This window comes from Setaria italica, chromosome III, assembly GCF_000263155.2.
Source record: "Setaria italica strain Yugu1 chromosome III, Setaria_italica_v2.0, whole genome shotgun sequence".
In the NCBI taxonomy this organism is placed as follows: domain Eukaryota; kingdom Viridiplantae; phylum Streptophyta; class Magnoliopsida; order Poales; family Poaceae; genus Setaria; species Setaria italica.
The window spans coordinates 47,672,542-47,684,856 of NC_028452.1; the positions used below are offsets into that span (position 1 = coordinate 47,672,542).

General features: G+C 49.0%; 3 protein-coding genes across 3 annotated transcripts in view; 2 read left to right on the plus strand and 1 right to left on the minus strand.

The window, feature by feature from the left end:
* Nucleotides 1–2,713, plus strand: part of LOC101780383 — a 6,177-nt gene extending 3,464 nt beyond the window's left edge. Inside the window, exons 5-6 of the mRNA XM_004962987.2 lie at nucleotides 1,436–1,523; nucleotides 2,115–2,713. Coding sequence (XP_004963044.1) covers nucleotides 1,436–1,523; nucleotides 2,115–2,516 — 490 coding nt within the window. The 3' untranslated portion in view covers nucleotides 2,517–2,713. The remainder of the gene's footprint in view (nucleotides 1–1,435; nucleotides 1,524–2,114) is intronic.
* Nucleotides 2,714–4,222: 1,509 nt separating this feature from the next.
* LOC101780783 lies at nucleotides 4,223–5,048 on the plus strand. The gene has a single exon (XM_004962988.4). It carries the CDS (start codon nucleotides 4,569–4,571, stop codon nucleotides 4,830–4,832), a length of 264 nt encoding a protein of 87 aa, XP_004963045.1. The 5' UTR covers nucleotides 4,223–4,568; the 3' UTR covers nucleotides 4,833–5,048.
* A 349-nt stretch (nucleotides 5,049–5,397) lies between these two features.
* LOC101781187 (extra-large guanine nucleotide-binding protein 1) lies at nucleotides 5,398–10,161 on the minus strand. The gene is made up of 8 exons (XM_004962989.4): nucleotides 8,985–10,161; nucleotides 8,051–8,188; nucleotides 7,871–7,975; nucleotides 7,614–7,790; nucleotides 7,261–7,438; nucleotides 6,833–7,080; nucleotides 6,550–6,716; nucleotides 5,398–6,258 (listed from the first exon to the last, which is right to left on the minus strand). The coding sequence occupies exons 1-8, from the start codon at nucleotides 10,137–10,139 to the stop codon at nucleotides 5,658–5,660; spliced, it is 2,769 nt and encodes a 922-aa protein (XP_004963046.1). The 5' UTR covers nucleotides 10,140–10,161; the 3' UTR covers nucleotides 5,398–5,657.
* Nucleotides 10,162–12,315: the final 2,154 nt, after the last annotated feature.

A 12,315-nucleotide genomic window follows, 5' to 3' on the forward strand; every position in this document is an offset into this window, starting at 1 on the left:
ATATATATATATATATATATATATATATATATATATATATATATATATATATATATATATATATATATATATATGATTATCTTTCTTTTTCTTTTGAACGGACGGATATACATGATTATATATCTTACAGAAAATTCCTATAAAATTGAAACCAGGAAGTTTGATCCATCTCTCTGACAAGTGCTAAGTAATTAAACTGAATTGCAGCAGCCAAATTAAAAGCATGACAGTTTGCCGTGCGTGCATGCTTCTCTGATCCCTATGCAGCCGTGCGCAGCCTTTGGCCAGCTGCGGCCTCTCGGTCGATCATGACCTCCTTTTCAGCTTGAAATGAAAATCCCCATCACATTTTGTCATCGACCTCACTCATCATCAGCATCTCTCTCTCTCACTCTCTCTATTCCTTTTACTTCGGTAGCATCTATGTGAGGAAAAGCACGCATGCCTAGGCAGCTGGTGAGTGGCGTTTCCTACTTGTGGTCTGAAACAATACCTTCCTCCTAGCATGTTGCATCCGTTTTCAACATGCCCCTCATTTCAAACTCTGGTGCAGTAGAGAGAGAGAGAGCATGGGAGCAGCATAAAAATTGTAGGCTGTGTGAGTGAACCAAAACAACATCAGATAAAATTGTAGCAGCTAGCTCACCCACGAGGCCCGGGGGGACACACAAGCTGGAAGAAAAGGCAGCAAGAGGTTTGTGGCATGCATGCGGACACTGTAGTGGCAGTGCATGCAGTTCAGGAAGGGTCATGATGCACAGGAAGACTCTCTCCTTCCTCCCGGGCCTAACCCTGCAACAGTGCCAGTGTTCCTCTGCACGCGTCCATGCTTGATGCCTCTTGATCGAGAAGGCCCCCCTCCCATCCCTCACTGCTGCTGCATGCTATAGCATCAGATCGAGATCAGTGTTGGTAGCAGCAAGCTAGCTCCTATAGTAGTGTGTTGTTGTTGTAGCTGGCTCTGCTGCTAGCTGATCAGGCAGGCATTCAGGTAGAGATGGATCGACATGTTTCAGAGATCAGATCCATGCATGCATACCGATGAATTGTCGTCCCTCTGCTGGCGGTGGCCGGCCCTACCGGCGTTGCGCCGGTGGCGGTGGAATCTCGCGTGCGACGGGCACTAGACGACAAGGGCGACTCCATCGGCCTTGACCGCGGCGGCAAAAGCTAGCAAGCCCTGCCGCCCCCGCCCTTGAATGGACAAGCCACTTGGCAGCGCCACCGCCGCAGGGACTGGTCGATGGATGGATGCGTTCCAGGATTCAGATGCGTGTCCCCGGCCGGCCGGCCGGCCCCAACACAGCTAGATGCCCTTCCAATCTTAGGGTTTAGGAGTAAACTTTTTCAAAGCATCCATGTTTTAATTTTGTTATTACCGATACCGGCCTTGTTAGTTAACATCATAAAAGCGATAATTTTTTTCTTGCTGCAGCGATGAACTGGCGCTGCAGCCATGGCCATGCCGCCTGCGGCCTGCAGCTGACCGCCTCTTGATGACGACGGCGACGGAGCAAAGCCAGGTAGTGCTAATACTCTCTCCACTTGCATTGGCAGCATCTTAAAAACACATTGCAAAGCAAGGGATTTATTCGGATCACGACTGCATGCACACCATTCAATCCCTGTGCATGCCCGATAGATGGATCATGGATCTATTGATCGGAGGCGGTGTACGGTTTTATTCAGATCAGGTGCTGCAAGTGCAAGTGATTCAATGCCGGCGCTGCATGCATTTATCTGTCCTCTTCGTCGTCGCCCTTCTTGGAGGCAAAGAGGACATCTTGAATGTTGCTACTAGCTATATACTCCAAGTACAAATTAACCTCTTTATCTAGAACCATGTCAAAGTACAGACCTAATTAGTACAAGTAGCACTAACTTAATTAGAAGCTTGAATAATCTCTAGCCAACCTATGTTATAGTAATCCACAAATATAAGTTGTTTTTATTTTAGGTTTGTATCCAGCTCCAGCACCAAAACTTTTTAGGTTTGACGACCTTCAATGTAACTAAAACCCCACACAGATTTTAAATGCAAGATTTGTGATATTCACTTGAAACTATATTCATTATAAAAAGTAATTTCATAATTCATAATAATATGCACGCAGGGATTGAAGGTAGGAGAACAAGATAATAATCACGGACAAGGTGCCGTTGCTCTTCACCATCTCGCGGAGGCGGAGGCTCGGGAGAAAGTATCATCACCCCAGGCGCCAACACCCCGCGACTACGCAGGAAGCGGCGGCTTCCACCGGCCGTCGCCGAACAACACGAGCAGCAGCGGCGACGACACGGTGTCGAGCTCGGAGTGGCCGCCGCTCCAGCAGGATTACGGCAACGACGGTGGCATGATGACCGTCAGGGTGGTGGCGAGTCATGCCCCGCCGCCGAGCCTGGAGATGAGCCTGGGGAGGCAGGGGTGGCAGGTGGAGCATCAGCGCGTCGGCGTCGAGTTCGAGTCGTCGTCGCCGCCGGCGGCCAACGAGCTAACCCTGCTCAAGTGCTTATGAAACGATGAAGTACCCCCGCATTGTTTCTTGCTAATTAACTGGCTTGTAAGCCTAATCTTCCGACCGATCAAACCAAAGCCCGTGCTAATCTTATCTTCGTCGTCTTTTTTTTAGACCATATATGTAATGTAACCACACAATGGAGCCACGGCTCTATTGGGCTTTTTACTAGTTGGCCCACGCATAGATGTCTCAAACATGGGCTCGTGACTGTTTTTTTTTTTCCAAAAGAAATGCAATTTTTTCTAAATCAAAGATAATGCGTGTCTCCAGTATCAAATACTAATCCAAATCCAAAGGAGATGAAAGCATCAAACAGATACTATACTTTCCCTTGGCTAAAAGGCCACGAGATGCATGCACGAGTAAAAGGCCACGGGTTTTTTCTTTTTTGTTTTGTTTGTGAATCCGAGGGATATAGCGGGCCACGTCGTCGGGTTGCGAACTCGACGAATCACGGGGTCTAGGCCGTTCAGAGGGATCGTGGCCCAGCAGGAACCGGAGGCCCTTGTACTCGGCCCAAAGAAGAACTTCGACACGACGAAACAGCCCATCCACAGGTCAGTATTGCGATCATCGTGGAACGAACAACAACAGCATACCAGAAGGAACACCGTCACCATGGCTGCCAAGTTCTTGCCCCTGTAAACGTACAAATAACAAATGCTGGCTTGGTCCTGCTTGTACTGCTTGTAGCCAAAATAAACTAAAACTAACAGCCAAACGACACGTTTTTTTCAGCTTCTTATAATCGTTATAATCGTGTTTCTCCCTACCACTTTCATTTGTACGCAATTTGTACGCATAACGTGTATCAAACCCACTTTTCAGACGTGTTTCTCCCTACCACTTCCACGTGTATCAAACCCACTTTTCAGGAAGCGCTTTTTCTATGTTTGTATAGATTATTTGAGAAGCGCTTCTCCCCACCGTTGTACCAAACAGGGCAACATAGTAACAGGTAGCATAGCGGTTGTAGTGAGAATTGAACCAAATAAGTGTAACTACTTTCAATACTTGAAAAAAAAAGCGAGAGAAAAAAAAGAGCACGCACCAATGCAAACATGATCGTACTTTTTCCTGGAAAATAAAGTTAACTTTCGGTTTTTGTTGAGGCTTTGAGAAGAAGCTTATCTTTGTTTTTTGAATGGAATTGAATTGAATCAAACAAAACAATAAAACTAGCTTTGGTTAGGCTGCGCCAGGCCCAAACTATAGTGCAACGCCAGGGCGACGCTTGAGAGCCCAGGCAGCAAGCGACCATATAGCATATATCAAATAATAATATTAAACTAATAAATAATAATATTAAACTGATAAGAACAGATATTACACTTGGCGGCCCAATACCGGCTGGTCCGAGCGGAGGCCCGTAGAATTGGCCCAACAACTCGAGACGAAACCGATCCCCAGCCATCCATCTGTCTCGCTGTCCGGCCGGCCGTGTCAGAGATGCTTCGAGAAGAAGACGACGGCGGCGGCGGCCGAAACGAGGAGGAGGAGGAATACCACGGGCGCGCACGGTGGCTGGAGATTACTCACTGCTCCGGTTATTAAGATTAGCTTCAGCACCTCCGCGTCAAAGCATGTCTCCATCGCGACGGCGACGGCGGAGCTGGAAGGTTCATCATCTTCCTCAGTCACACTGCCACGTCGTCGTCGCGCGTCGCGATAAGAGCGACGACGAATACGACGACCGCGGCACGCGTTTTGCCAGTGCCGGGCTGGCAGCTGGGTGATCGAGCCGGCCCGGTTCCGGCTTCCGGTCGATCGACGGCGACACCGGCGAGGCAAGCGAAACCGCGGGCTCGGCGTGGCTGGCGGGGCGCGCCGGCCGTTTCGCTGCCGCTGTCGTGGCCGGCCATCGACGCCGACATCTAGAAGCCTGATCCGTTCGGCTCGGCTGGGCCTGGCGCGCTATATAACGGCAGGGCCAGGGCCCAAGCTACTCACTCACTCACTCATCATCCAGACCAACTGACCAAGTGTCCTTTTTTCCGGAGCCCCACCAGCCGAATTCAGCTCAGATCATCAGTACCCCGCCCGATCTCCATGTCTTCGACGGCGGCGCCCAGCCTGGCCAACCTGTGGCTCGGCGTCGGCGAGCTCGCCGCGGCGGTGCAGGGGACGTGGCAGGCGGCGGCGGCCGGCCACGGCGGCCCGCGGCAGCGGCAGAGGAAGCTCGGAGGAGAGAAGACGACGACCTCGGCGGTGCAGGGAGCCGCCGCGGCCGGGGACGGGGACGTCGGGAGGTGCGGCGGCGCCATGTCCGACACCACGCTCTACCTGCTGCTAGACCGGTTCTCGCCCAGCTGAGCTGGTGGCCGGGTCCCCACGCTGGCCGCCGCCGTCCGCGCCCGCGTTCCGGCGACCCCGGCCGGTCGTGACCATCTGTACAGGCGAAATAATTGCCCGCGATGGTTGTTGTAAATGTTTGTGGCTTGTGAATTGTGGCTTGTGGTTGTTCGCTTCCCCCCATTTCTTGCGCTCCATGTGCAACGCTGTTCAACGAACAATGACCAGAGGCATGGACATTTTCGTAGCACTGGCCGCGCACGCGGAGCAACGAGTGCTGTCGACAATTGCCTAAAACGCAACTCGAATGTTAACGGGAACCCCAAAAATTGTTTACAAAAAACCTTCATCCACGCAAATCGGAATCTGAAACCAGTGCTAAATTTTGAGGAACAATCTGCATCCACCGACAACTGCTTGGTGATGTCATGTTTCATCCAACATCTTTTTTCTGAATATTTCATAACCATTTGTGTAATTTTCAAATGGTGGCATCCAAGATGTGTTCGCACTCGCACAGGTTATTCTCTAGAGCAATTGAAGATGATGCGTCTCAACGACGGAGGATGCATCTCCAGCAAAAACATCTCAGCAATGGGACTTGCGCCAGCCAAATGCATCAAATCAAATGCAAGCAACTTGTAATACAATTTACAAGAATCAGAATGGGCCGGTCTTCTCGCACCTCATCATTCTACTTGCGAAACAACTAACAGCCATACAAAAGCCGATGATCAGCTACGAACAAAAGGAATGGGAGTACAACTCTAAGAAAGGGGCTGGAGGAAATGCACAGATATTTACAACTCTTCTCTGCACACACCAAAAGGTGGGTGGGGGATCAGGTCAATGGGTGAAGGAGCTTGGCTCCTCGCTGTAAACAGTCTCACTCGCGCCGAACACGGGCTTCTCTTCCTCCCACTTGATGATCTCCCGGCCATAGCGGATCGCCGACCGGATCGACTCCTGGTCCAGCGTGTTCACATACGACACGTAGAGCTTCCGCCCGGTGAGGGAGTCGAACAGCCTCTTGAACTTCGTCGCCATGTAGTGTGCAGCCATCTGGGGCAGCGTCGAGCTGGTCTGGCTGCCGCTGCGGGTGCTCCTGCTGCTGCCGTTGAGCAGGCTGCTACTGATCAGGGGAGTGAAGTCGTCGAACCAATGGCATGAGGTTAGCGGGGAGCTGCTAATCTTCTGCTCTAGGAGATCAAACTTGGTGAGGAGTAGGAGGAAACCCATTTGCTCAAACGTTGGATGAAGGGCGATGCTCTCAAACAGCTGTCTGCTCTCTATCATCTTGTTGACAATGGTACCATTGGCATCCTCATAGTACTCATCATAGTCGCTAGCAGCAACACAGAAGATAACAAGCCTCACATCATCAAACATTTGCAGCCATTTGCAGTTCTCATGCAAACCTCTGCTGTTTATTCTGATTAGCTGGTACCTGAAAACAAATGGAAAGGTTGCTTTATTTTATTAGAGCTATCGCGATTCCTGACAGAAGTCAGGATTTGAAATCTAGAATATAAGGTTTAATAAGCATGCATGTGAGTTTTCATCCTAAGTGACTCTACATGAAACTGCACCATGCCCATACATTAAAAAAAGAGTTTATTCACGTTTAAGAGGGGTCTAGTCTAGATAACACCGTGTGACAATATAATCACGAATCTGTAGAAAGAGTAAATACAGCACTATAGCATACTACAATTGCCTTCAGAGTGACAGAACTGACCTTAGCAAGGTGTCCTGTGGATCAGGCTCGTCAGCACCCTGTCCACCCAAAGACATATGTGGGAAAGAGAATTCTGTTGATGCTAGCCCATCCGAGGATGTAATCCCATCAGCATACAGTATATCCATATCAGAGAGCTCATATTCTGTTCGAGAAATATCAACAGCCTGGCCATTCCAAACAAGGTTGAAGAATGAGCAATCACGATTTGCACTATCCAGATCACCACTTAAAACAATTCTATATAACCAAAGAAAAAAGGATTGCCATTTGCAGATAATACCTTGTCAAGAAAATAATTGGCAGCAGGTGGAAGGAATGGCAGTTCACTTCTTCGTTTATATGTGGCTTGAATAGCACGATCTTTCCATAGTTCCTCAACAAGTGGTGCATATTCACGACTAGCTGCAGGGAAGATGTCTTCAAGATTACCTAAAGCCATTGCCTTAAGAATCCAATCAGAGAATGCTTTCAAGCGTGGAATAAGGGAGTATTCAGTAACTTCATCACAGGACCCAGATTCACCACAGCCTGCAGAGAACATACAAAAACTCACTTGTATCAGGCAGAGTTGCAAACATAGAAATGTTTCCTTTCGTCGTCCGAGAAAAAAAAAATGTTTCCTTTAGTTGCATTGCTTTACAAAAAGGAAAAAAATTGGAGTTTCCTGAAACTCTCGAGTGTATTAAAGCTGCAACAAATTGGTCATACCAGAGCTAGAAGTGTCACGCTGACTGTTTCTTCTTCTATCAGCTAAATCTTCATCTTCAAACCGCTCACGGCCTTCAAGTAATATACCAAGGTAGTTGTATATGTTGCTTTGTATGATAAGTTTCAGATCTTCACGCTCATCCGCAGAAAATGGTTTGTTCTTGTACAAGAACTTGGCCTGATATATTCAATAGATTCAATATGAATTGCCACACCAACATTCTAAATTCGTGGGGTGCAGAACACTAAACATTATTTATGTGCAAAGCATATCTCAGATGGTAATCTTACTGCAGCTGATAAACTTATACATCCATGCACGTTAATTTAGCAGATGTACATAAACGTTGTACCTGTTTGAGTATGGTGCTTGCCCCTGACCCAACCAACAAAAGCTTCTGGACTGTCCTTTGCTCCAGGTAGTCAGGAATGGGTCGATTTACCATGTGAACAGCTTCTCCACCACATTGATTAGCGGCTTTGTTAGGTGTTGGCAATGACAGGACAGGACTAAGAAGCTTCACTATAGGCTGGTGAGAAAGTTAGTTTCAAAGTTAGTTAGTTTCCCTCATAAAAAAAATACAAGGCTTCTACATAAGAAGAACATTACCTTATCCCAGATCTTCCCTTTAACAGTTTTTTGGCCTTCCTCTTGGTAAGTCCCATCAGCATTCACCCAAAAATGAGGTTTCCCAGCACATTGTACTCCAGCCAACTAATATCAAACATTTTTCTTAAAAAAAACAAACAGCATATCTCAAGATGAGGCAGTTAGCATATGATTCCAAACCTTAAGCATTTGCAGTTCAGATTTTGTAATCTCTCGTCCATTAATCAATATCCCGGTGTTTCCATTGCTTGCTTTTTGATCTAGCGAACCTCCAACATTGAGATTAGCGCTGATTATGCAATGGGGCTTGTGTCCCTCCTAAAACATTTTCAACAAGAAGTTTCTTGTCAGATTTGTCAAGGACAAATTATCACAGGATTTGTAAGAAGAGTCAAGCAAAATTCATAATGCAGCAACTTGATTATTAACGAGATTGTGAAATGGCACAAGAAGGGCAAAAAAGTCACGATTATAATCATTTTTTTACCAAATTCACAAGCCTACCCAAACCTGGAAACAGAGACCAAAACCGTGTTGTATATATCATGACTAAATCTCAGTTAACGTGTCCAAAAAGATTGTGTCTAACAACTCCACTTGTAATATCACAGACATGCCAACCTTGATGTGCAACCTTGTGCAGAACCAAAAATATCAGATTCTCCTGATTTAGACAGCACACTATCCACTATGATTCATAGGACAATGAGATCATTCGGACCATGATATAACACCCAACTAAGCTGATTCATCAGACAGAGCCCCATCAAAGTCAAACTAAATATTCCAGCATATCCATTCAACAGTACTACACATCCAAAGTTTCAGAGTAGGCACCATGATTCCAACTCATAATATAAATCTATTGAACTGGGCAACAATCAATGACATAAGCTGTCCTGCAAAGAGTTTACCAAACATAATACCTAAAAAAAGAAGCAATCCACACTTCATATCTCCACATTGCAGGCGTAATGTCCCTATTTCTACTATTAAGACTAACAAAATTGACACGAATCACAACCAATTCAGTTACAGTACTTATTGCATCACAAACAGCTAGTAGATGTTTCGGATGAGCAAAGGAAAATTCAGATCCCCACAAGTCACCTACCTTCCCCCAGAAGCCGGACACCTTGTCGTACCAATAGAACCCAGGCCGGAGCCTGGACGGCGGGCACGGGCACCCCTGCAGCACCACGAGCTCCTCCGGCGACAGCCTTGACCCGTTGACGTACACGTCGTCCGCCCGCAGCTGGTTCGCCACGCACTCCCGCTCGCTCCTCATGACCAGCTCCACCTCCGCCGCGCTGAGGAGCCGCCGGAGCACGCGCGAGCCTCGCCCCAGCGCGTCCCGTCTGGACTCGGCCACGGGCCGGCCGATGCAGTCCAGGCACTTGCGCCCCTCCGGCATGGAGCCCATCGCCCGGAGCACGCACCCCGCGCAGTACCGCGCCCCGCAGGCGAGGCACGACTCCTTGTCGCGGCCCCAGAAGCCGCCCCCCTTCCCGCACCTGTAGCAGCCGCGGGACCTGCCGCCCCTCCAGTGCGCCGGGGAGAGGGAGCCGCTCGACTGGCCGGCAGCAGCGCGGGGCCGGGCCTCCCCTGCGGTGGCATCATCGTCCTCCTCATCCTCATCCTCGTACTCGCCCTCGTCGTCAGAGGATTGGAGGAGTGAGCCGCTGGTCTCGGCAAAGGTGACCGCGGTCTGGTGGCGGGGCTTCGGCGGCAGCGCCTGGGGCCCGCCGTCGCCGTCGCCGGCGCCCTCGTCGTCGGTGGGGGAGGATGGGAGCTCGGCGGAGTGGTGCGCCGCGGCGTGGTGGTTCTCGATGACGGAGGTGGGGGAGTCCACCACCGCTCCCCCCGCAGCGGGGGCGGGGGCGGCGGAGCGTGGCGCGGGGTGGGCGTGCCCGTGGATAGCGGAGCAGAAGGAGGACGGGGTGAGCGGGCGGACGACGGGGAGCGGGGACGAGGAGGCGGAGGGGGAGGCCGGCGGCGAGGAGGAGAGCGCGGCGAGCGGGATGCGGGAGAGGTCGAGCGGGATGGCGCGCGGGAGCGAGTAGGGGAGCGGCGGGCCGTCGTACTCCGCCGCGAAGGAGTAGTCGGTGGCCCCGGCCCCGGCGCCGGCGGCGGCGGCCATGGCCGGAGACGGCTGCAGCGGCGGGGAGGAGACGGCTAGGGTTCCGGGAGAGGCATGGGGGTGGGAAACCCTAGGCGGGGAGGGGAAAGCAGAGCAGGGGAGGGGAGGAGTAGCTGCTTTTTGGAGCATGCGCGAGGGAGGAGACGAGACGAGACGAAAGCGAGGGGAGAGGGACAGAGGTGGTGGTAGAGAAGGCAACGGGTTTTGGCCCTGAGCCGGGTCCATGGACCGGTAGACCCAACTGCTGCGGCTAAAAATGGAGTCTTTTCCGTTTCTTATCCAACAAGCTCAGGTTTTTATTGGTGAAGGGAAAATCTTGTTATTATGCATAGATTAGGAGTTGTTTATATGACATGTCTAATGAGTCAACAAGAATCTGCAACCAAGCTACACGCAGAGAAAACGACAAGTGAACCAATCATAAAGCCATGACATTTAAGTTCGAGATAGATTTTTACGAATGTGCTTCGATTTCCTCTCTACCTCATCAGCTATATAACCTGGTAGTGGTAGGTGGTGTGATAAGAATATCATCGGTTATGATAGTGACGGAGGACAAGATTGATTTATGATACGTATTTAAGGGTAGATATGTTTGGAAGGCTAATAGCTGGGTAAAATCGTCGTTGACCATGGGGATAGAGGCGACAATAAGGCACAAATTGTTGACGAGTCACAACAAAAAGGATGGAGATTGATTGAACAGAAACTACAACCGTACCTTCACCTCACAATTAGTGATGAGATTCATGTCATACTCCTCATGCTTCATTTCCAGCAAGGTATAAGATTTGGATATTTCTAGCATTTGATCCATGCAAGCACGTTGAGTGAGGTTGTCGGCGTTCGATTGTGTTGGACTATAGAAAGGTAGTTAGGCAATGGATTTTTCTCCTAAGCTGGGTCCATGGACCGGTAGACCAACAACTGCGACTAGAAATAGTTTTTTTTTCCGTTTCTTCTCCACCAAGCTCGTGTTTTTATTGGTGAAGGGAGATATGGTTGAGGGCCAATAGCTGGGCTACAATTGTCGGTGACCATATGGATGGAGGTGACAACGTGGCATAAATTTACCGGTCGTGACAAGGAGATGGAGATTGGTTGACCACTAGACCAAATTTACCGATCATGACAAGGAGATGGAGATTGGTTGGCCACTAGACCATAAAACTATGACTGTACCCACCCTCACCTCATGTTTGGTGATGAGATTCGTGCTATACTCCTCATGCTTCATTATTTCCAACAAGGTCTATGGTTTTGAGATCTCTAGCACTCGCTCCATGAAGGGATGACAAGAGAGGTCGTTGGCTCGCTGGCGGTGAAAAGGATGGCGAGGCGGTAGGGATACCACCTACCGCAGTGATGGTGGACGGTTGATTGGACGGTACTAACAAAAAGGGATCTTACTCTAGTATTGGAGCCGACTAGGAAGATGTACATACCGGAAAGATGAGAGTTGTGGAAAGATGGCCCAACTTAGACTAGTGTATTTTTTGCCGCGGCTTGGCCCGATTATTAGCATGCTATTGGTGTTGGGCCTAGGCGAAGGAACACAAGCTCGAAAAAACGATCCGACCCCAATAATTAATTTTATTTATGTCTTGACTAAGAAAGAAAGGGAAGCCCATGCCCACTTCGAACCAGTCCAGAGTTATCCTTGGGATGGCAGTGGGTACGAATTCTAGGCCCCAAATCAACCCAATTTTTTCCCGTCCTAGCCAAGCTTTGCTCAAGCCTAGCCCAGCAAGAAGGGCAACTACTTGTGAGAAGGTATGCTACGACATGTCATGGCCGGTGGGAGTTTGTTGCTGCCAAGGATGGTGATAGCGAGGCAGTGGGATGGTGGAATGCGATATGGAGATGGGTGTCGAGCGGTAGCGGTGGAGAGTTGATGTGAACAAGATTGAGGAGTGCAATGATGGAAGATAGAAGGGAGTTAGAGTTGTAGATGGGAAAGGGGGAATATAGGGCATTAGATGTTGATCCAGTGGTCCAAAATGCTCAAATCTATTCACATAAAAAAAATAGAAGGGTTCTCATGGCTCAAATCTATTCACATCCAAAATAGAAGGGTTCTCATGGACAATTGCTTTGCATTGTACGACTCGTTCACCTATTTGCTTGCTTCTCTACAAGTCATGTAACTATGCAACTTTAACGTGGAAAAGCGAAGACATTGGATTCTTGTGTTGTGTTAAGTTTTCTAATCACATTCTAGATAGATTAAACTCTATGGTCAAATTGCATAAATTTTAACACATACCTGCTTGGTTTTGTGACGGTGTGCTATATGGTGAATATT

Excerpts from the sequence above, each read along its gene's own strand:
- LOC101780783 (XM_004962988.4), top strand. The coding sequence starts at position 4,569 with ATGTCTTCGACGGCGGCGCCCAGCCTGGCCAACCTGTGGCTCGGCGTC.
- LOC101781187 (XM_004962989.4), bottom strand. The coding sequence starts at position 10,139 with ATGCTCCAAAAAGCAGCTACTCCTCCCCTCCCCTGCTCTGCTTTCCCC. Across the intron at positions 7,081-7,260 it reads GCGTGACACTTCTAGCTCTG|GCTGTGGTGAATCTGGGTCC; the intron begins GTATGACCAATT and ends TGTTCTCTGCAG. Across the intron at positions 6,259-6,549 it reads CCACAGGACACCTTGCTAAG|GTACCAGCTAATCAGAATAA; the intron begins GTCAGTTCTGTC and ends ATTTGTTTTCAG.